This window comes from Harpia harpyja, chromosome 3, assembly GCF_026419915.1.
Source record: "Harpia harpyja isolate bHarHar1 chromosome 3, bHarHar1 primary haplotype, whole genome shotgun sequence".
Taxonomy (NCBI): Eukaryota; Metazoa; Chordata; class Aves; order Accipitriformes; family Accipitridae; genus Harpia; species Harpia harpyja.
Window position 1 is genome coordinate 56,886,055 of NC_068942.1, and position 23,814 is coordinate 56,909,868.

General features: G+C 41.0%; 1 protein-coding gene across 9 annotated transcripts; it reads right to left on the minus strand.

Annotated features, from left to right (window-relative positions):
• Nucleotides 1-555: 555 nt before the first annotated feature.
• Nucleotides 556-23,579, minus strand: LOC128139810 (acylphosphatase-1). Of its 9 annotated transcripts, none has more exons than XM_052782744.1 (12): nucleotides 23,422-23,577; nucleotides 17,580-20,950; nucleotides 13,149-13,219; nucleotides 12,057-12,161; nucleotides 9,952-10,024; nucleotides 9,229-9,300; nucleotides 8,137-8,245; nucleotides 4,694-4,853; nucleotides 3,465-3,488; nucleotides 3,180-3,261; nucleotides 1,701-1,852; nucleotides 556-1,050 (listed from the first exon to the last, which is right to left on the minus strand). In XM_052782744.1, exons 2-12 carry the CDS (start codon nucleotides 20,875-20,877, stop codon nucleotides 964-966), a joined length of 4,233 nt encoding a protein of 1,410 aa, XP_052638704.1. In that variant the 5' UTR covers nucleotides 20,878-20,950; nucleotides 23,422-23,577; the 3' UTR covers nucleotides 556-963. The 9 variants fall into 9 exon arrangements, 8 of the variants coding, with proteins under 8 accessions (XP_052638704.1, XP_052638705.1, XP_052638707.1 ...); XM_052782745.1 differs by lacking the exon at nucleotides 23,422-23,577 and adding an exon at nucleotides 21,901-22,021; XM_052782747.1 differs by lacking the exon at nucleotides 23,422-23,577 and adding an exon at nucleotides 21,953-21,992.
• Nucleotides 23,580-23,814: the final 235 nt, after the last annotated feature.

Sequence of the window (23,814 nt, forward strand, 5' to 3'; positions counted from 1 at the left end):
GCATGGAACATCTTGGAAATCTGAGGCTCTTGCAGGTCAGTCAGATCACTTTTCCTTAGTCCCTTTTATCAATGTGTGGCATACACTACACCACAGTTAAATCATCAAATGAAAGTAGTTTCCACTCCTTGTTTTGCTTTTGATTCAGCAGATGTCAGTATCTTTCTGATTTGGTTTTAAGTAAGTTGGATGTCTGTGATTAAACAAAGATGTCATCTTCTTTTACTCTTCTGAAATAAACTCTACTCCTCTACCTTAGACTGAGACACAAAATAGAACTGGAACTCATAAAAAAAAGTCTGCCTATTGTAAAAAATGCTGTGGGCTATTTAGTTATTTCTGTGGGGGTAAGTTTCTGTACCCTGAGAACGTGGGGCTATGCTAGGATTTAGAAATCTGTCACTCAAGAATGCAAACTGCAGGCAGCTGGAGAAACAGCTGAGTGTGTCATTCATTGCCTAGTTAAATAAAAATGTTTTTTGATCCTAAGTTGGCCTGTATATGCACTATGAAGCTGGTTGGTCCTCATTCCAACCACTGCCATGAGCTCAAGGAAAGAGTTTAGTGTTAATTTTATTAATAAATACCTCCCCATTTTCAAAGCACTATAAAATACATTAATTGAAAGTCTCCTCTCTTACACAGAATCATGCTGTGCTTGCAGAGAAAAAGCACTTTAGTAACTGCAAGTGGCTGCAACTTCTTGCCTCCAACAGTCAAACACCAACATAAGGCCCAGGCTTACAATGTAACCCCTTAATGTTGAGGACGCTTCTGCAGGCTACAAGGGTGGGCTCCTCCAGCCATGTTCTCCTGGCTGGTCTCTGCTTCTTAGGTCAGTACTTGGAGCAGAACTTTGGTGACTGCACTGGCTCCAAAACTTGGCTCCACACAGGGTATTGTTGTCTAACAACAGGGGGACCTGGATCATACCAACACTTCTAGTGGTTGCATCTTACAGTCTTAACTTTTTTTGATTAGGGTCTTTTTTTTTCCAAATAGGTGCCACGCTCGTGCCATCTTCCGCAGTCTAGCCAAATTAGGTTTAGGCTGGAGGGAGAAGAATTAAGCAGCACTAAATCATAACTAAGTAAATTAACTTCAACATCTCCATATTCTTTGCCCTAATACAGTCATTCCCAAGTTTTTTTAATATCTAATTCAAAGTTCCACGTGACTTTCAACAGTATCCAATTTCATAACTTAATATATCATAATAATAGTAATAGCAAAAGGGAAGGAGTAATGATTTTTTTTTTAATTATTTAAATGTTGCTATTTCTTTCCTTTTTTCCCCCATTTTATACCATCTTAAACTTTGGGGAAGTAGGTGTTTGTTTAATTAGCATCTTTGCCACTAGTAGAATATAAGAATTTACATGTTTTCCAAGTTTTACCCTTAAAAACTGCAAACACTTTAAATATATGCTTAACTTTAAGGACTAGTGGACCCCATTCAAGTCAATATGACCATTCAAATGAAATTAGCAAGGATCTTGCCATAAGTGTTTGCAGGACAGTGGTTTAGTGTTCTGAAGTTTTATTTTATTGGTAACAGCTATGTAAAAATTCAAGTAAGATACAGCCAGTGGTGATGGTTTCAAATTGGTCCATTGTAGTGCTAACCCACGCATACATGAAATGCCTCTGATAATCCAGAGTGTGGATTATCAGAGGCATGTCTGTGTCCCAAACAGTACCTGCTTTTCCTGCTGTAGATGGTCTATGTCTGCAAGAGGCATCATGGAAGGTCTTCCATGAGCACACTGGAAGGGCAGCTGGCAAGATGACAAAGCTTCAATAAGCCTGCAGCTCTCCTCCACAGTCAAACGCTCATTAAACTTAATAGCTCCTGAAAAAAAGATACAACTTCTCACAAGTGCTGCCAAAGAGACTTCAAACCACCCAGTTGACTTCCCTCCACAGCTGTGGTTTTCACAGAAAACAAGGCAGCTCCCAAAGATTAGCTGGGAGGCTGCAAAGGCAGCCCAAAGGCTGCAGTAAGGCAGCCTTAGGGCTTAGCTCAATTAACCAGCCTGCTGCATAAGGATCAGCTTTCCATGGCCTAAACTTTCACCTAACCCAAGTCTGATGGATGGTAAGATGATTAGTTTTTGGCTTTTCAGATGACATTGCAAGAGGCAAATGGGCTTTTTTTTTTCTTTTCTTTTTTTTGTGTGTGTGTTGCAGCTGAAGATGCAACCAGTTCACAAATCAAAAAGTATTAAACCAAGATGACAGCTAATATCAGTTCCATAGGCTTTATCAGTTCTATGTGCCTGCCACTGACAGGCGTCAGTTCCAAGAGCAAACGCTAGCCCTGCCACTAAGTCCTTCCTCACAAGTGAGCACTTAATGGCATCCAGAGGAAATCCAAGCAGAATGTTAGGGAGTCATTTCACAGGTGTTTGCAATCTTTAGCCTTCACAGATGCACAAGACCATCTCCAGTCTGCCTTTCAGCCATGGGACTTTTTTTAGATATAAAAAAAATTATATATTGTCTGCCACTTGTAGAATGCAGTGACACTCAGTGAAAATAGATGCTTTTGGTTCACGTTTACCCCTTCAGCGTAATCTTGTTAATACTGTACATGGCACAGGAACTGCCACAAGAGGCTAGAGCTACTGCAGTCTACACTTTTAAGGTCTGCTCATTTCCAGGTGCTGGTAAGCCATAGTCCCTTAGAAGATGTAAATTCTTACTGCACTCCTTCCAAAAATACTTGAAAGGTCACAGGCACACTTAAACTAGCACTTTTGATACTTATATGAAATAAAAAATGCTTTTTGGGAAGAATGTCTAAGTCTTCTTTCCTGCTTGCTTTAAAGCAGATTCCAGGACCTCTCCTTGCCCCATCACAGAGCTGTTGTTTGGATGGTTTAGAGCTTACAGGAATGACTGCATCTCAGAAATGTATTCTATCTGTGTTTCATCTGAGGGTTGGAAAGTACATTAGGCCCATACATGAATAAATCAGAGCAGTATTGCTGTCCCTCACAGTGCTGTCCATGAAAAGACCATTATCTCCTCATCCCTATGAAACACACAGCCTGTAATCCTGGAATTCCTGCAAATGCATTCTGAAACCACTGCCCCAGGGAGGATATTGTGTAGACAGAAAGGTTTTTAAAAAAAAAAAAAAAAGAATGAATGAAAGAAAAGTACAGTTTCCCTACCATGACAGGCCTGGGAAGCTAACACCTTCAGAAACGTCAGAGGCAGTGTCCCTCGTGCTCCTCCTCCTGTGGTCTGCACTAGCTAAAAGTATTAAGGGAACATCATCTCACTTTCCATTTAATATGAGAAAAAGGAAAAACTGTAACACAAAGAAAACTAAAATGAGGAAAAGCTAGTGGATTATCTAGTCCACCTCTCTCATTTGAGGTTTAACACACTCCCTTTGGTTCATGCAGTAAGCTTTGCATTATTATAGTCAACTTTAGAAGCAGACAGTAACTCACCTCAACTTGTTCTTGAATAAGCTCCTGCAAAGAAAAAGGTAGTATCATCAGTTGCTATTTCTCCCTTTCATTGCCCATACCCTGCTTTGTCCCCATCTGTGTATAATTTACTGTGTAACTGCCAGAACCAGGAAAAATGATGCTGTTGCTAGTACACTGACCACAGTGTGAAAGATCTAGGTGCAAGTCCTGACCTCTCACAACTATCTTATCAGACTATAGACTAATCACTTTGTTTTTCTCTGCATCAGTTTCCTATCTGTAGAATGGGTATAATGGAAGTCTTATACCTCAGAGTGCAATGAATGCGTGTTATCTTTGAATAGCTGCCCTTTCTTCTTTGGATAATAGTCTATGTGGATTTCATTTATGATGTCTCAAATGCAATGAATTCATAATCAATCATGAATGGGTGCTACCAGTCCTAATTAAAATAAAAAGGATTGCAGAAGAGATCTGCCAAAACACTCAGGAGATCTTGAGGCATCAGCTAAGAATACGTGCTTGTGAGGCACAGACCTGATACCCTCCTCCGCCACTTTTAGTGCTCTTGGCTCCCAAATCACACCAGGACAGTGCATTTTGAGTTCTTCCTGATTATAGCAAGGTTGGAAAAGAAAATTTAATCAGATGAATCATCTTCTCTGTTTCTTCTTTTCATATCGAAAGAGATGGATGGCAAGACTGGACTGATTCACAATGGCTCAGCCTAGTGGCTGAATATGGTACTCCAGAAACAATTTTTAAGGAGTCCTTGAAGCAGTTATGATTGCGGGGAATTATTTACAATGGAAACTGCAAGTAATCTGTTCAGCAATTTCTTCCTCAAACCGCACAACATCTGAACAGCAGCTTTTAGAAAGCTGCACTGCCCACGTAGAGAATTCATGAAAACAACTTTAAATCCTAACAAATAATATTTCTGTATTGGCAATATTAATCATTTTACTGTTCATTCAAGCATTCATGAGCAGTAAACTGTTGAAATATCTGTACTATATACTATTTTTCTTAGCTTCTCCACTAGTCAAAGTCTGAAACAGTCTCCTATAGTTTCTGTTATAGTTCAGGGATTTCAGTTGTGGGAGTATTTAGGTACTAAAAGGGATGGCACCCACATTTGCCAAGGGACTTCATTGTCTCCCTCATAATAGAGATACTCTAATACCCTGGGCTATTAACACAGAACAAGACCCAGTATCACAATTTCACCCATATCCACAGCTGACCTCCACAATGCTTTTGGTGACAGGTTGTCTTTTCCGTCGTAATTCATTGGCTTCTCTTTCTATAAAACACAGCGGCACTTTCCTCACTAGAATCAAGGAGCTGTTGGTCTCAGGAAATGATAATTCAAGACCCAAGTCCTCCAAATTTTTGTAGCAGCATCTGAGGAAAAAAAACACCAGAAATAAGACATCAACCACAGTAGCTGTGCCTCCACAGCATACGTAAATATTACTGTAGTCCCCATATATGTTTCTTCCTGCAAGAGTTTCCAATCTCAAAATCCATGCATTATGAGATTCCAAGTAATTTTGCCCTTTCAGCCTACATTCAGCCACGTTTCTTCACTCCAGTCAACTGTGCATATTTCATGTTCCATAACCACAAGATCTAAGAGCTCCTGCATTACATGGAGAGAAGCTTTATGTCTAAATTTATAAACCTATCTTTTCTAAAGATGCACGAGGTGTCTGGTTCAACACACAAACACTCCAAATATTGGAATTACACAGTGTAAAGACTCCTTTAAGTCTAACGTAAAGAACTGTGATTTCAGTTGACACATCATAGCAAATACTTACAATGGAAAAAAATATTTTAAGAAATATATGCTGGTTTAATGAACTTTATATCCCATTAAGCAAAGAGAACCCAGGAAAGAACAACCTGTAGTTAATCTGACATATGTCACCCTGTGGATAGAAGAATACACCCAAAAATGGGACTTCACAGTCAGATGAGAACTTGTCTTCAAAATGAAAACAACTGTAACAATATATAGTTTATTTTATTAACTCCGGGAATATTCACTTAAAACAAAGGTGGTAAAGGTCAATTTTAGAAAAGAGATTCTTTGAACAAAAAAGAAGCTAATCTAAACTTACTAAAATCAGTCATGAGAATAATACAATTATTAGCCTCCATACGGAGATGACTTGTGTAATTCTACCCCAAAACAGAAGACATGTATAGCCTTCAGCAAGAGCAGAGAGACACAGAAAAAGCCCATTGTGGTGAAATGACAGAATCCAAGCAGCTATTGAAGTCAATCAGGCCTTTTATTTTTTCAAGGGGGAAAAAAAAAAGGAAGTTCAAGAGAGTCAACAGAACAATGCATTACTACAATGCTTAGTAGACAAATAACAGAATCAAAGCTGCAGGTGAACCAGAGGTCCAGCCGAACTATTAAATAGCAAGCATAGCTGAAGAGAAAGGTCTTTCAGGGAAGTTAATTTATTTCATTACATCAAACTTTACCACAGAATACAGTCATACTCTGCCAGCAACAATAACAACAGAATTTAGATTCTTACATAGTACTTTTAATTCATAACTTTTAGTAAGGATAGTCTCATAGAGTGATTGTAAAGAGATGAACTGCCAATAAATACTAACAAAGTAAAGAGCAACACAATAAAAGCACCAATAAGCCAGCACCAGTAAGCTGGCTGGATCAATTATCTTAAGGGATAACTGAAAATCACAACTGGCATCCCACTGTGCTGAATAATTTAACCAGTTTCCTTCAAAGAAAACCATGCCTCTCTGATTTGCTGTATCTTACTGATTTTTGTAGTATGTTTGTGATTTAGCTGATGAAGAAAAGTAGCTCACAGAATTTATCTGGTCTTTCAAAAAGTCTTTGATGCCACCTCATAAAAGTGGCTAGAAACGCAAATGCAAAAGGTTGTCATGGATAGAGAAGTAACATTAGTCATGATTCAGAGACTACGGAAAAAAGGTATGCTGGCAACAGATGGTCAGTGTTCAACATGACATGAGTCCTGATCTGTATCTTCATAATTGTTTATTAATGATGTGGAAAAGAAGGGGCCTGGTCAAGCAGGCAAATTTGTAGAAAACACAAAATTATTTAGCTTAGCTGAGACTAAAGACGATGTTGAACTCAATCAGAACTTAAAACAAGTAGAAAAATGATGAATGAAATCAGTAGGATGAATGAAAAAGGCATAATGAAAAATGGACAGAAAATCTGAATTCACTGCTACTAAGGACAAATAAATGTAAGTTATCAGGAATAATTTGATCTATTTGTACATTTTGTTGGCTCCTACATAAATAGGGAAAATAAAAAACCCCCACAACTCTGTGTTTCATTGTCATGACCATTCAATAAACAAGCAGTTCATGCAAGCAGCAGTAGCCTTTTTTAAGCAGGCAAAATATCAGGTGTGGATATAATAGACAGAAAATACAGGTACAACTCCAAAGCTACTGTACAAATCAATGGGATACCCTCACTTTGTATACTGTATTCGATTTTGGCCATCCAGTCTCAAAAGCAGATATATCAGAAATGGAAGACATTCAAAAGATGAGTGCAAAATAGTTCAAAGTTGAACAAGAAGCATTACAAATACTGTGATTTTAGGAGGAACATTGTTAAGAGATGGGAACAACAAAGGCATCCAAATATTACTGAACTATGAACAGCAATGGTTATGTTCTCACATTTTTCCCTCAGGCAGGTGGAACATAATAGTGCTTTACACTTTCCTTTGGAATTTCTGGTATTGGCCATTGTCACACAAGAGTTACCAAACGGATACAGCAGGGATACTGTTATGATTGGAAGACATCCAAAAAGGGCTTTACACCAAACAAGTGTATCCCTATAATAAGCAACAATCTTAACAAGCAGTGATTTAAAAGCTGTTGAGTTTGCCACAAGCATCACAAAAAAGAGCAGTTTGAGAATAATGAGGTAGTCCTGTGAATGTTAAGATAGAACTTCACCTGAAAATGAAGAACAATGCAGAGAAAAAAAAACCACAAATGCATGTGGCAGGTGACAGACAAGGATTTCGGGGAAAAAAGTTTGATCAGTGTCCAACGGGTCTGCAATAGTCCAACAACAAATCTGTATCTAAACTCTTGCAGTACAAAAGTTAAATATCCTAATAGCAGCTAGGCCACCATTCTGAAACATTTGGGAAACAGTGTTCATTAATTACTCTTGGCAGGCACCTAGGATTAAGGAATGCATTTTTGAAGGATTCACAATACAAACTTTCCATACCCCATCCTTCTCAAACAGTGCCTGTTAAAACAGTGACTAGATCGACACTATGGGCACTGCACTCCAGTGTGCACTCCCAAGTCCTGAGCCCCAGACAGTACCATCTGTTGGAGACTGCTTTCGCACTTTTCTGGCCCACACATGAAGATTTACTTTCCCAGGGAAACCAGAGCACATTGCAGAAGCACAGAGATGGCACACCACAGCATTTTGTCCTGAGATGTTGTAATGACATGCCTGAGAAGCACACCTATTTTCCTCAGCACAGATATAGCCAATTGGTCTCAGCTCAGGAAAGAATCAACAGCTTCTCTCCTGAGCTTCATGGTAACCTAGCAATATATAGAGATCTTCCCGGTCAACAGAGCCATCCCCAAAAGTTTAGAGCTATTGGCCATTACTAACCGTAGAAACCTTCTTTGTTCTTCTGTAACTTCAATCTCCAAAGGGGGAGAGATGGAGGAGGACAGTAATTTCTTCTTGCCACATGCTGCAGCTTCCTTCTCATAGGAATCTGTGAATGAATCATTTAGAAGTATCCCCTCTTAGAATATTTACGCAGGCATTACCCTTAATGACCCTATGGTTTGGCATGTAATCCTCTGTCTGGATTAAAAAGTGACCACAGAATGCCTTCTCCTGAAACTTGTGGAGGACTGGGAATGTCACAAACCAGACATCTAGTCTCTGGGGAAGGGTTGGTTAATGCCACTTTGTTTTTTTCCCACCAGTTCCAAAAAAGAGTCACCCTAAATAGCAAAAAAACTACTGATATATTTAGTTCAACTCAGAGAGAGCAATTTTTCCACAGAAAAATCTGATATAAATGGCATTAAAATACTATTCATTAAGCATTTCTGCCTTTGGTCTTTTAACTTTTTTCAGTACCTGACCAAAAGGAGCAGAGTTCCTGGAACCCTCTCTGCAGGACCTGTGCAGTATTTGTCAATGAAAGAGAAGGTCAATGATTTTTAAGTACTTGATGGATGGCTATTGTGCTTTTTAACACTGAAACCAATAGCTAATGTGCTTACAGAGAACACTATTATCCCTTTGCAGTATCAGACTGTGGAAATTTTAGGCTTTAAGCACAGTATTCAGCTAAAAAGGAACCAAATGAACTATGCTCTTTACTCTGCATCCCATGTCTTATTCTTCACAGCATAACCACATAATCTTATTAATGTTGTTCTATTTCCTCTTCATTGTTTTTCCTATCAGTCTTCCTGCTCTTTCATTATGTCAGGACTATTTTAGTTTGATAGTTCTGTGGGTAGGAAGTATATCTTCTATTTTTAGAAACACTGTAACAATTTTCAGCTGCCAATACTATGACTGCTACAGATACTGAATGTCTGCACTCTCCCAGGGATCTCCTGGATCTCCCAGATAAAGATGACAAATGAATATCCTATTGGTTCCATACATGCCAGACAGCTTGTTTATACTTTTCTGTGCACTGATTATCTTTTTTCCTAAGACCATCTGAATCCTCACCTGCAATAAGCTGCTCCAAGCGGATCCGTTCATGAGCTGCATGTTGGTCCACCAAAATCAAGAGGTTTCCATCTAAAAATGTACCAGAACAGATGAGAAATAGGCAACTTTGTACCAGACAACTGCACAGGTTGGGAAGAATGGCCACTCCCTAAAGGCCACATTTAGAAGGTAACTATCAGCAGTTTTACAGAAATAAAGTGAGGAGGCGGCTGTGTTGGCAGAACATAAAGTCACTACAGAACAGAAATTTAGTGATCCAAATTGGCATTTAAATTAAGGTAATTAGATTGAGTCAGAAACTCTTGTCTATTGACATCTTCATCTAACTTCAGAATGAGAGCTGAGGTCACCCACAAACTGTTCTGTTTAATACAGTCTTTAAAAATGTTACAAAAACTGCTGGTTTTGAATGCCTTTTTTGTACAGCTTCAGCAAGCTTCAACAATGAGTATGTCCAGACACTGTGAACAGAGTCTGAAAGACGTTAGTAATTTGAGTACAATCTATTTTTATAACACTAATCTGAAGGCAGTAGGAACATTCAACGATGTCCAAAATAAAGATAGAGAAGATCCAGGAAATTTCAAGTGAACACTAACATTTTCCTCTACTCACAGTATCATCCCTAGGCAAGAAGAGAATACAAACAGGACAGAGTTCCCTCTGCAGTCTAACTGCACTTGACAGCCACCTCAACTTCATGTTAATCACCACTCTTACCTGCCTTTTTATCCATTTCATTCCTAGTGTTGATTAAACAAGCGATAAATTTATTGTCCACTTGCTGAAGAACCTGTAAGATACTCAGAAAAATCATTACTCAGTGGTAAAATTATTTTTAAAATGAAGGTAAACAAAAGAAGATGACAATCAAAATGGATCAAGTGCAACAAATAGCTAGTAGGATGATTAGGGGAGTGGACGCCACATCTTTTCTAATCCCAAAGGCTTAAAGAATTTGGCCTAGCAAAACTGAGACTGAGAAGGTATATAATTATTCTTTAGAAATACAGTGGGAGGCTAAATATGGAAAAGGCAGCAGTTATTTAAGCTAAAAGACAATACTGGCAGCAGGTCAAATGACCATAAATTGGTCATGAAACAGTTTAGTCTGGAACTAAAAGAAAGTTTCAAAATATCCAAGAAAATAATTCTGGATCAATTTTTTCAGAGAGAGTCATAAGGGCAGGAGCTCTAATTGTTCTAAGGTGGAGCTGGAAATTTACAGAATGGATTAAATGGTCGTGTAGAAGCCTTGAGTTGGGAATTAAAGCTGTGCACAGCGACTCTGAGTATTTGATTTGCTGGTATCACCAAATGAGAATGTAAACAACCTTTTTTAACCTGCCCTGCGTTTAAGGACTTGTGCTGATCATCTGTAGCAGCCAGGAAGCATTTTTTTTTTCCTCATTTTCTGATGTAGAATGTGTCTCAAACATCAGAAATCAACCAGAGCTACAGGGAATACTAAGCAGGGATGCACAATGCTTTCAGTACCTTATTGTTAGATTTAAATTAACAGATGTGGTGTTAGGGAGGAATTTCTCCCCAAGTCACATAGATAGAGCTCACTCTGAATTCTCTGTCTCACAACATGTGCATTGTTCCCCTCCTAGGTAAAAATGAGTAGATGATCCTATTTCTTTGCAGGGATGCAAGACATTGATGATTCTTTTTATTCTTTTCCTGTGGCATGATGCAATATTTTGTGCTTTTGGTCTTTTCTACAGAGATTCTCAAAATTGCTATAGGGTACTGAAGGCAGTATTTAGCTCCTTCAGAGTTGGGAAGTGGTAATATCTTCTAGCTTTACCTTCTTAAAAACATACAAAGGAAAACATTACACAGGAAAAGTTAATCAAAGAACCACTCAGTAAGTTTTAAAGAACAGTTCTTATTATCAGTGAACAGAAAAATGGTACCTTCCATTTTCCAGCTTTCCTCTCCTGTCTTTTTGAAACATAATCTGTTTACTGTAGTAACTTTATTTACTCCTGTTATTCTTGCACACACAACATAAAGGAATCATTTGGATCCTTGTCCACCCTGGAGATCAACGTTACCATGCCCCACACAGTTAGAACCTGCAATCTCAAAGTCAGCAACCTGATTGCACGAGAATAATGCTAACTGGGCACATAAGCCTTTTGTCATTGGGATGGAAGAGAGGAAGAGAATCCGCTTTGGCATTTCTACCCAGGCAAACCATAAAAGAATGCAAGTTTAAGCCACACATTTACATTAGCTTTTAAGCTAACATTCAAAACATTTGATAAAGAAGCACTAAAACAGTTAAACTTGATGCTATGATGCCATTTTTAAGAATCACTTTTCAGGGCAGACATAAAGTGAAATTTCAAGTCTTTCCACAAAATCTGGGATTTGCTTTTGAAACCACTCTGCTGAAGAATTAAATTTCTAAGATCAATAAAAATGGAAGATTCAGGACACAGATTTCTGAGGAATACGAACTAAGCAAATGCCTACAATAAATATAAAAAACAGCCCATTGAAATATCACTTAGTTAACAGTGTTTCTAAGCAGCAGTAACAGGGCTGCCTCTTGATTTGATTTAACCATACATTCAAGGAATTTTAGAGTCACTTGCAGATAGCTGATTAACCATAAGATGACACTAAGATCTGGCATGACATATGTGTCTGCTGGTATCACACAGCAACCAAGAATTCTGTTTGTGCTTGTGAAAATTAGGGATATGAACTATTTCCCTGGATACCTTTTTCCCACCAGGCAGAAACACCAGCAAATCCCATCTGCTAAGTGGGAATTTGGGGGTGAAAACTAGTAATAGATCATATTGTACCTGCATTGAATGAACCATGTCTTTGGTGAAACGATAAGGATACAAGATATTGTGAATTTTCACAGCCAGATTGTCAGCCTGACTGCTGGTCACATCAACAGCAATCTGTAAAAACAGAATTACAGATCAAGCAGGCTATAAAGGATATGGCAAAAAACCCAAACACACATAAAATACCCGCAACAAACTAGCTTTAAGAAAAAAATTGAAATAACTCTGTATTTTGACGAACGAAGCTTTCTACACAAGAATAGCACTAGCTAAAGATACCATCTGGCAATCCCTCTGATTCCATCCTCATACACTTTCCCATCTGCTAACTTCAATGCATTCAGCTGATTTCAAGTACTTATCAGAAAACCTGAAGTTAATTATTAGCCTACGTGAGTTCTCAATGGATTGCATTACAAAAGATGTACTACCCTGAAATGAGTCAGAGTAGACGTCACCGAAACAACTGAACAGAACTGTTCCTTTTCAAAAACTCACCAGCAGGTGGTTTGCTACTCCATCCCTATTGTTTGCAGGTGGAAATGGTTACATACATATGTTTACACACACACACAACATAATGATTAAAGATAATGTTACCTCATGACAACAAAGGAAGTTTTTCTAAAAGCTCCAACATTATTTCCCTCTCACATGCTATAATCCTGCCAGGCTATAAAAATAACTATAGTAAAATACACTTTTAAGACCCATTGCACCCCAGAGAAGCAACCTGGGTTATTTTAACTCAGTCCACAAAGAGGACAGACGCTATATTACAATTTTGCCATTCGATAACTTTGAATTTTAAGATGACTATCTCTGTAGAGGGCAAGACACCTTGCAATAATGTTTTGCTTTTGAAATGACATAAGGCAAAAGATTACCCTGATACCTGCCTCTCTGACTTTGAATAAATCCACAATAACTTACATATAAACAGTCTATAAAAACACATAACTGCCAGGTCTATAGTCTAATATATCGCTGAATAACTTATATGCAACAGTTACAATATTTGCAGTTTTGGTGTCCATGTCAGACAATAACAGAAGGCTAAAATGATTCCTATTTTAGCATGAGATGCGAGATAATACTTACCTCTGGGCAGGGAACAAAAACAGGATTATCCCATTCTGAAAGCAATGACTGGAGAGACTCCCCTTCAGCATCTAGGAAAGAACACATAGATAATACAGGGACTACCACCATCCATCAACTGAAGGTTCATTAGGTACCTCTACCTCATACAAGTATTATTTTATATATTTCCTTCATAAAAATGGGAGAATGTACAAATAAATAATGGAACATGAGACTGGGCTTCTCTATTGTCTGCTTTAACTAGAAAAGACACTGTGCAGCTTTCTGACTCCTAAACATGCTGCAGCACAATTCAACAGGCCCTGGAAATGGGGCAGGGGGGGGGAAAGAAAGACCTGTTTAGCTACCCACTCGCTCTGGACAAAGCCACATACCAAAAAGATGATTTCATCCTTTCCACTGCAAAAAAAATTGTGAGGATTGAAGCTATTTTTCACATTCCAAGGTTGGAACGAGTACAAAGAAGGGAGTAGGTAATTATTCTTTAAACTACTGACATAATTCAACAAAGAACTGGGTATTTCATCCTGTAAATAAGTATCCCCTAACCTGCCTTCAACCCTAAAAGATTTTTTTTTCCAGTTCTAGATTTGAGATGACTCACACAGTCCCATTGTTAACAGACCTTGAGTAATTCTGGGTTCCTGTTGGGACATCTGGGAGAATTCTTTGATTTGTTTTTACCACAGAACACTGTGTCCTGGAAAGCTGGCCCTACCTCTCAGATCCTGGCTTGCTAGAGTCTTCTCTTTTCGAGGTCTAGGAAGGAAGGGCATCACAATCTCACTTCTAAAGGGATGGCACCTGAACTGAATCCCTAAATACAATATAAATTTACTGCTGCAGATTCAACAGCATGCAAAGTTACAAAAAGTTATACAATTATGATATTCTCATAAATCAGCATGTGCTTAACCCTGTACAAATTAAGAGTATCCCACAGATTTTGCAATCTAACATTGAGAAATAACAGCACATATGTAAAAAGCTGAGAATTATCAGACACACCTGCATCAGGAAATGTATTTTAAAATATTTCTGTGGCTTCTGCAGGACTGTCCTTAAAAATTGGCTGCTGCTTTAAACATGTAACAATTATTTCCAGAATTAGTGCAATCAGAAGTGTTACCCCCAAAGAAAAAGATGAGGCATATAGTAGTCTGTCAGATATCAAAATGCTCTCAAATTCCCCCTATTAAGGGGCAGCAAAACTGTCAGTCTATCACCACTCCTATCAATACTTAATACAGTTATCAGGAACTTGTAAAACTGAAAACTACAAGTCAGTGAGACTACATGAGATATCAGAGTTAGTCTAACAACATGTTCCTACCCACCCAGAAATGATTTAATGATATTACAAACCTGCACTGTTATCAAGATTATTAAGAAAAGTGGCTCAGATTTCCAGCACAGTGGTAAACATTTCACCCTTCCTTTGGTACAATTCAGACTTCTATTCTTTGTGAAATAATAATGAATTAATAAAGTTCCTTTCTACTGAGAAATTAAGGGTGTGCATTCAGGAAAAGTGGCAGAGTGATAACACCAAAGAAAACCAGCTATGTGCTGATAAGCTCAGTATGACAAGGCTCTATGTGATCCTAGGCCAGTCCATAGATTCCTGACTGTTGGCTCCATTCCAGTAAGGACCAGTGATGGTCCTACCCTGGGGACTGAGAATCCTTTCAAGAATCCAAACTGGCAGCCCAGCATGGGAGAGTAACTCAGCATCCCATTGTCACAAAACCCAGAATAAAGGACAAGATGGCCTGACGTGACTCCTGGTAAATTGAATAATGCTGTCTAATTCGGACTTTGACAGAACTTTTATAGCTATTGTCATGGAAAGATATTATCTCTCAAGTTCACAGAAGCATCTATCATCTATATGAACAGAACTCCAGTATTTTATACATGTAATAAACAAAGAGTCATCTCCCTACTTCTTGTTGCAGGGAAAATCCTTGTTTAGGATATACATTGTTCATAAAGCTAGGATTTTCTTTCCCAAAGGCCAATGAGAATTCAGAGCTGGCAGAGACATTATTAATATGATTTTTCTGAAAAGTAACATCAGAAAAGGTGCTGAGGATAATAATGCATCTACTTTATACATGCAAACCATGTATAAATTACCATACTTCAGTATTCATTTTCACTTGCCTCAATTAGATCATTAAAATATGCTAGTGTAATGACGTATCAGTCATTAACATAATAAAAGTAACAAAAAATGCAAACATAGCTGGCATAACAACAAAGACCAAGTTGAACTGGGATGTTAACCTACTACAAATGCATAGCATTAGCTTATTCAAAAAGGCATCTGATGGTGAAATGAAGCTTGATAAATTTTCCTGTAGCAATCAGTTTAATCAGTACAAAGATGCCTGAGTCTAACCTACAAAATCTAGCATTTCTGTTGAGCACATGGTTTGTGACTGGAGAAGATGGCAGATGGCCACTGCTGTCATGGAAAAGAGGATATGCATCATTCTTACCTCCTTCCACCTGTCACCAACCAGTGTAACTTCCCTAAATTTGTGTATGAGATGCTGTTCTTCATAAATCACAGGGCTATGAAATTCTAAGTCAACACCATGGGGTTACTGATACTACTCTAAAAAGCAAAGTGAAAGCATACATAGCAAGTGAAAAAATTATTCCACTCCTGGGTCTTAACAGCAGTCCAAAACAGTGCTCAACGTTGAGAGACACGAATGCTGTGTTAGGACACAGTTATGTTTATTCCTATGGCTAAAAAGAATGAATATCCTTTGCTTGAAAAATGTGTGAAAGAACATGCCTGTTTAACTTTGAAAATCTAAGATCTGTAGGGTCTAACCACAGTTCAAACACCTTGTGAATGTTTGGGAGGTCCGACCTTCAACCTAAGAAAGGCAAAAAAATTGCAGTAGACATCTCACCAAAGAATAACGCCATTGACAGAGTTAAAGAGTGGCACCACTGATATGATGGAGAGTAACACCAATGATAAGGCTAAGAAAGAACAATGCCATTGGAGGTAAAAAGATGCAACACAATATACATCTTCAAAGACTACAGACTAGACATCATCTGAAAGCATAAGGGTACATGAGGTATTCTCTTCATAAATGTGAATGCACTATCCAAACATTTTGGATAGAAGGTCAAGCTCCACATCTCAGTGCTTTGGCTGGCTACTAAACAGCACTGTGGGCAACTGACATTGGTAAACCACAGAAATTAAAAGTGTTAGTCAAGAAGTGCACATTTGCGCTTGCAAGTAGTTTTACCTAATAAAACCAGAGATGTTCTTCTCCTTGTAACAAATTTACTTCAATGGAACACAATAAATATTAAGAACTATTGGCATAAATTATTATACTTAAAAGGGAATAGCTTAACAGCTGAAACACCTACTGCACCAGTGTTTCTATGACTGGTGATAAAGAAGGAAGTAACAGACAAAAATGAAACAAAATAGAGGCTATCATGACTGATTAGACAAATATTTCACAGGAGAACTATCTAGAAAGAAGTCCAAACTACTTTTTCGAAACAAATTATGCAATAGAAAATACGGTCTACACGTGGAATGGCTGCATCTTCGCTCATAAAATCTGCCTATAGACAGAATGGAGAACAACTGTGAACAAATATATATCCATGGAAGGGAAAATTATCAAGGATGGTATTCTGCCAAGGCAGATCAGGAGGACACAGAAAGCCAAACCCAACAGACAGATCTATGAAGACTCATGAACACCACACCCCTGAAAAACCAGCACAAGGTAGTGGTGTCCTGTCACCCCTGGAAAAGCTCCACCATCAAACCACCAACAATGCTGTACAACATCTCCTACAAAGCTAAGTGTGAAGCAACAGCCTTCCAAAAGCTGCAGAGAGGAGACTACACGTTCTCAATGAAGAGTTAGATTTTTGTTCATTTTTCAAAGGTTGTTTTAAATTTTGTACGCAGGTTGAAGAAAGATCATTTTAATATGGGCCTCTCAATAACAACATATTCTTAGAAGCATAACCATTTACGACAAAATGGTAAAAAACACCGTATTTTTCTGGTACACTTACTTTGGAGTAGGTTTCTCACTTTATATGCAACAACAATTATATCTAACTGTGATCACCGTAAATGTCATGATGCCCAGTAAAAACGAGGCAGCTGTCTGTTAATTGACAAGTTGCTGACATTTCTTTTTACTTATTAAAAGAGAATTTTTGATAAACATCTTGAATGTTAATGTTTTACTATCTCCATACTTCCCAACGCTTTCCTGTTTTCCATACAGCTATTACATGTAAGGCAGTGGCTATTTCAGTATAAACTGTCAGGTGCTGCCAGCAAGATATTTTATGCACCTAACAGAACACAAAGTGTTTTCCTCATCCCATTTTTACAACAACCACCACCACCCCTCTTACCATTCTCTGAGACAACATTCACGGCCATTGTTGTTATATCCTGAATGCAGGCAGCTTGAAATCCTTCAGTAGGAGGAGTGTGGTACATGCTCAGTCCAGTTGCTTTATTGATGTATATTGTCTTACCCGATGAAACATCAAAATCTTGCAGCCAGTCAGAACACCACAAATCATTCCTGGGATTGCCTGTGCTTGTGTTGTCTGCAGAGAATTCCAAGTTACTTAGGAAGGTCATATGGGGAACCTCAGTATCTTTCAGATTTTGTTCTGAGGATTCATCTAATGTACTTTTATCTCTACAGATGATGTTAGTACAATCCTTTTTAGCAGGTAATGATAAAACACTGCTTGAAGAGACTGTGTACTCCCCTTCTATGCTGCTGAGTGGTGATGGGCTGACAGTACTTTTCATGGACTCTGCTCTCATACCATCTGATTGACACCATGCACCCCCCTTAGAAATGCTGTAATTACATTCCTTCATTTTTCCCACTGAGGATTTATATGTTTGACAAGCACTGTACAAAAAATCATTATTTGAAGATTCGAGATCAAAAGAGTAGTCATCTTTTCTACTTGAATCTGTTTGGAATTGTTCACCAAGTTGCTCTACTTCTTTGTGGTCACTTTTCATTCTGGACAGTTTGGATGATAATGATCCTGGAGATCTTTTACAACTTATATTTATTTTACTAACCTGAGAGTAATCAGACAATGTCAAAGGACTCTGACAAGGGGCTTGTTTGTCCTGTGAAGTTTCTCCACTGCAGAGTGAAGTCTCTTCCAAAGAACCAAAAACTTGGCTACAATTATTAGAATCTGTACCTTCCAAAGTCGGAGTTTCACAAGTGCTCAAGCTACCATGATTGTCATTCTCATCCTTTGAAAAGTCACAATTAGCTTGTGAATTAAAAACCGGGAGACCAAATTCTCTCCTCTCTGACAACGCTGTTGGTATTGTGCACTTGACTTTCCCATAGTATCTCCTGAACTTTTCTAACGAACCTAGCTGTGTGTACAAGCTCGGCTTCTTAGAAGGCTGAGATCTTGGCACAGCTATTTGTCTTCTAGTGCTTTTTATAACTTCATGGTGAGGAATACCTGAAGAAGTTGCCAGCGGCAATTCTGTAACATTCGTTGTCTCATCATGTCTTTTACTGGTGGCAATAGGCATAACTATCTCCTCACTCACTTGATCTGACAAAGTTTTGTTCTCTAACCACTCATCACCATCAACCATGCATACTTCTCTGGTGTAAGGAGGTGTGTATTCTTTATTTGTATTACTGGAAATAACCTTAGCATTTAAAGATTGAATTGGAAAATTCATTTTGTGGCCAAAAATATCCTTGTCATTGACAGGGCCAGCTCTACACTGCATGTTTAATGCAAGGTTTGTTTCTGTTTGTTCACATTCATATGGAGGCTCATTTTGCATAACACGTGTTACAAGGCCTGTAGAGCACAATTTTAATGGCATTGAAATAACAGCCCCTCTTCCAGCATCCTCTATCACTTCAGCTGTTTCCCTGTCTCCTCTTCTTGCATTACACAGTCCCATCAATGAACTTCCAGTGACAGTTTCAGGTCCCACTGCTGTTTCGGTAGGGTCTTCTCTCTCAGACAGCGATTGAATAACATCATTATTTAAGATATGGACTGTGTTGCTTTTCTGCACTACTTTGCCTTGCTGGCTTCCCATATCTTTTATGTAATTCTCTGCACAATGCTGCAGGTCACATCTGTCTATTTTTCTTGTTTCTGATCTGGCCCCTCCACTAAAAGAGGAACAAAGATTTTCTGAAGGTTTCAGATGAGTATTAGATGCTTTTTGGGAACTGTTGGTGTCTTTTGGCTCCTGCTCTGAGATCTCTGATATAATGAAATCAGAAGCTGTGTCATCTTTGCTGGGCAGTGGAATCTCCACTTTGTTGTTTCTACATGGATCAGATGGTTCAGCAATCTTCTGATGTGGGGCGATTTCAGTTTCCTCTAGATTTTTATTTGACTCGATAAGATTCGAAGATTTTTTTGCAGTCATGGATTTCCTTTTGACATCTTTTGATTGCACGTTACACATTTCATAGGAATCCACAATTTCATCACATGCTTTCTTAAAACTGTCTTGCATGCTCTTCTCATCAGAGAGTGAGGACTTCAGAACTGGAGCATTATACAAACAAAAGTCATTATCTTCATTAAATTCTCTGATGTCCTCACTACAAGGTTCAATAAATAAATGTTCTCGTTTCAAAAATACTTTCACTCCTTCCTCTATGCATGTTAGAAGAACATCCCAGTTCTGGAACTCAATTAGAGTCTTTGCAGGTTCCAGACACACATCATAGTCACTGAACGCACAGGTCACATTGAGAATAAAGATCCCGTACAACTCTGGGCCACAACGATGGCGACCAGGACTTGAACTAGCCTGTCTGCTCACAGGGCCACTTTTTGCCTTGCAAATGACACTTTCTTTTCTTAATAAAAAATCAATTAGTTTATGTAGTCTTGTCTTTAAAACAAGCCTTCTATTCACGTACAAGAACTGCATATTCTTGTTGTAATGTCCTTCAATACTGATATAACCACTTAGCGCAAATCCCCCAGACTTATGATTTATTTCTCGTAACTTCCGTGATCTGCCCAGTCCATAAATTTGACAAAACCGAGAGTATACATCTCTTGTTTTAGGGAGCTGAAGCACCATAGAACAAGAAAAATCGTTCCTTAAAGAAAGTGAAACAGATGGATGCATCAGCGAAATAGCCTCTACTTTCTGTCTCACTCTCTCAAATTCCAACACAGGATCCATACACTTTCTCCTCACCGGTAACTGATGGAACAGATTACACACGGTGACTGTAGTTCCACCACTTGGTCTGCTCACTTCAGCTTCACAGACTTCCAGTGCTTGCCCGTTGTGAAATAGTTTTACAAATGTTTTTGCTGTCCTGCTGGTCTTAGATGAAACTTCCACGACGCTGGCCATGTTGGCTATGCTTGCTACAGCCTCCCCTCTAAAGCCGTAGAACATCAGGTTCTCCAAGTCTCCCACTGAGCTGCACTTGCTGGTGAAGTACCGCTTTCCCATTGCATTTAAGTCCTCTCTCCCCATTCCAGAGCCGTTGTCCACCACCTGGATCTTAAAAGCTTCCAAATCCACCCTGATAGCTACACATGTTGCTTTGGCATCGATGCTATTGAGGACAAGCTCCTCAACGCACTGCCCCAGTGAGTTGATAGTCACTCCAGAACGCAGCCTGGCTCGCACATCTTCCACCAAACATTTGATCATGTCAGAATCAGACAGATGAGAAACTTGAGAAACTGCAGGGAGCTCACTCCTCCATGTTCCTTAAAGCAATTCCCTGGGGCGAGGAAAAAAAAAAAAAAAAAGAAAAAAAAAATTAAAGGCCTGGAAAAACTTTTCTTTATTCCATTTACCCACATAAATATACTTTTGTTAGTCTTCCTAGTATTCAGAGGCTTTTTCTGTGATAACTTTCCTGCTCAGGCTTTGACTACACATCATTGGTGCCTTCAGGGTAAATGGCCAAAATCTGAGTATATGCTCCTTACTAACAACATATGTGGTTCTCAGATTTAACATACCTAAACCAAACTCTAGCCACAATAAGGCTAAACTCAAATGATCTGCAAGCAAAAGGTTTCTGCTTCCATTTGTACCAAAAATATATAGAAGGCATCACCAAGAAGCAGGCGCAGAGCTGCCTTCCTCTCATTTTTAGCTCAATCTCCTCTCATAAATTCACAATGCCTCATGCTGGCCAAAGAGCATCGGCTGTAATTCATCCAAGAAAGGAATACAGCGGACTTGGGAACAGGTGTGGGATACTGAGTAAACCATTGACATGAAAGAGAACCCACTGTTTTCCAGTCCTGTCCTTGATGACTACTGGTTTCTTAGTGGTATTCGAGGGGGCATACAATTCCTCCTCGCATCCCTCACGCAGAGCTCCCCACGCAGCTTCGCACGCGCTGCTGGCCCTCTCGGGGGACCCCGTGCCCCGCTGTGTGACAGGTACCCCGGGGCACCCCGGGGCTCCCCGGGGCGGAGGGGGGCAGCCGAGACCCGCGCCCGGGCTCGCTACCACACGCCGTCCCCACGGCGCTCGGCAGCGGCGGGCAGGCAGGCCCTCCCCTCACCGCCGGGGCCTCCGCCCGCGCCCGAGAGCGGCGGGAGGCAGGCGCCCGCCGCGACGGGGCGCTGACAGGAGAGGCGGGCCCGCTCCACCGGCAGCGCGGGGCGGCGTGTCGACCCCCGCTCCCCCCCCCCCCGCTCTCAGCCCCTCGGTACCCGCTAGCCTGGGGACGGGGCGGCCCCTCAACGGCCGCGGCGCGAGACCGACCGTCGCGGGCTGCCGGGCCCGCAGGCGGCTCCTGCCGGAGGGAAAGGGCGCGCGACGGCCCGGGCAGGGAACACAGGGCGCCTGCGCGGCTGCTGGCGGCAGGGCCGGGGGGGTGTGTCCCTCCCAGCAGTGCATGCTGGGAGATGTAGTTCCCGTCCCGGCCGCCGGCGGGCAGAGGCCGACGAGAGCCAAGAACGGCCGCGGGAAGGACCCCTTCCCCCCGGCCTTTGCCCTCGGAGCGGCAGCAGGGGCTGCTCGTAACACCACACGGTCCCGCAGGGGCAGGTACCGGCAAGAGGATCACCCTCGAAGGGCCACGATCCGCTCAACCCCCGTATGATGCATCCATTCCACGCAAGCAGCAAGCTCCAAGCAGTTTTATTCTAAAGAAAAAATAAAGTTCTGGAACAAAGTTGTTTCTGAGGCATTCAGAGCACAGAAATAACATTTTCAGCAATTTTTTGTATCAGCATCGATTCTCTGATTTCCTTCAAGTGAGCACGACACTATACAAATCAGGAATTTTACTCACGTACGACTACTCAAACGCCACTCTGCACAGACATTCAGAAATAGACACTGTGTCCCTGAACAACCCCTTTATTTAATAAAGGTAGCACAGCTCTTCCTCTGCCTGCCAAAATTTTGTGAAAGGCCGAGAGTTAGACTAACAGTACAACAAACCAATAAATTAAAAATGTAATAAAATAAAGATCTCTAGAGCTGCATATTGGCCGACTGAACAAATGGGGAAGAGGGTCAATGCTGCGTGAAGGCAGCTCATGCTTCAGCTTTTGCTTCTTCCTGGACAAGGTTATTTCAAAATCTGGAAGTCCTTATGCTCCAGCGCCGTGATCTTCTTCTCATTGCTGAACTCTGCCTGGCTGATGCGGGACTGGGGGCTTCCTACCTTCCTGAGCCATTCCTGCAGCTCCCGTACCCTGGCCGGTGGACCCTGAATCTGTCCTTGCACGGTGCCGTGGCTAGTATTTTGGACCCAGCCAACGAGTCCTAGCCTCTTAGCCTCCCCCTGAGGAGACAATGCAGAGCAAAATGAGATTAATCCAAACTGTAAGAGAGCTACAGAATGACATTCGCATACAGGAGTCCACTTTATAGGTAAGACACAGACCTCCAAGGAAGTTCCTACGGCTCAGGCAGCAGGAGAGCAGCAGAGGATTCACCCGACTATTCATTAATATTCTTTCACATGAAAAACCGGGGCTGAAACGCGGTTTTCAGCCGTGCTTACATAACGCGGCACAAGCCGCCAGCAGCCCTGAGAGACGACAGCCCCCATTCAGACGCGGCAGGAGCCGTGGCCACCATCCAGCCCGCCCATGGCTCAGCCCCACCGAGGCGCCCACAGTAACCGCCGCAGCCCCGGCGGCGCTAACGGAAAGCGCCGCGCACTGCAGCAGGCAGGCCGCCCCTCAGGAAGGGGCACGCCGCGGGACCGCGCCCCGCACCTGGGTGTACTTGCGGAAGAAAACGCCCTGCACCCTGCCGGACACCTCGTAGTCCACCGAGACCAGGCCCTCGCCCTCCGCCATGGCGCCGCCGCCGCCTCCTCCTCCTCCTCCGGCTGCCGCCGCCGCACACCCCGCCACGCCTGCGCGGCGCGGCTCGGCTCGCGCTGTGGGTGTGGCCGTGCCCGCGCCTGGGGCCAATGAAGAGCCAGGACCCGCGAGCGGCCGGTCCCTCGTTAACCGCCTCATGAATAATGAATATAGGCTAGCCCTCCGGCCAATCGCCCCTACCCGGCTATAGAGGTGGGGTCCTCCAGAGAGCGGAGTGGAAGGGGAGCGTGGCGGAGTAACCATCGAGAGGCCGCTCACCGGCGAGAGCGGCGCAGGAACTGG

Bases quoted from the DNA above. Each gene is read 5' to 3' on its own strand.
- LOC128139810 (XM_052782744.1), bottom strand. From the start codon at position 20,877: ATGATCAAATGTTTGGTGGAAGATGTGCGAGCCAGGCTGCGTTCTGGA. The intron at 13,220-17,579 runs GTAAGAGGGGTG...GTTCTTTCCTAG, and splicing joins GAATGTTGTCTCAGAGAATG to ATGCTGAAGGGGAGTCTCTC. The intron at 8,246-9,228 runs GTGAGGATTCAG...ATTCATTCACAG, and splicing joins CTTGGAGCAGCTTATTGCAG to ATTCCTATGAGAAGGAAGCT.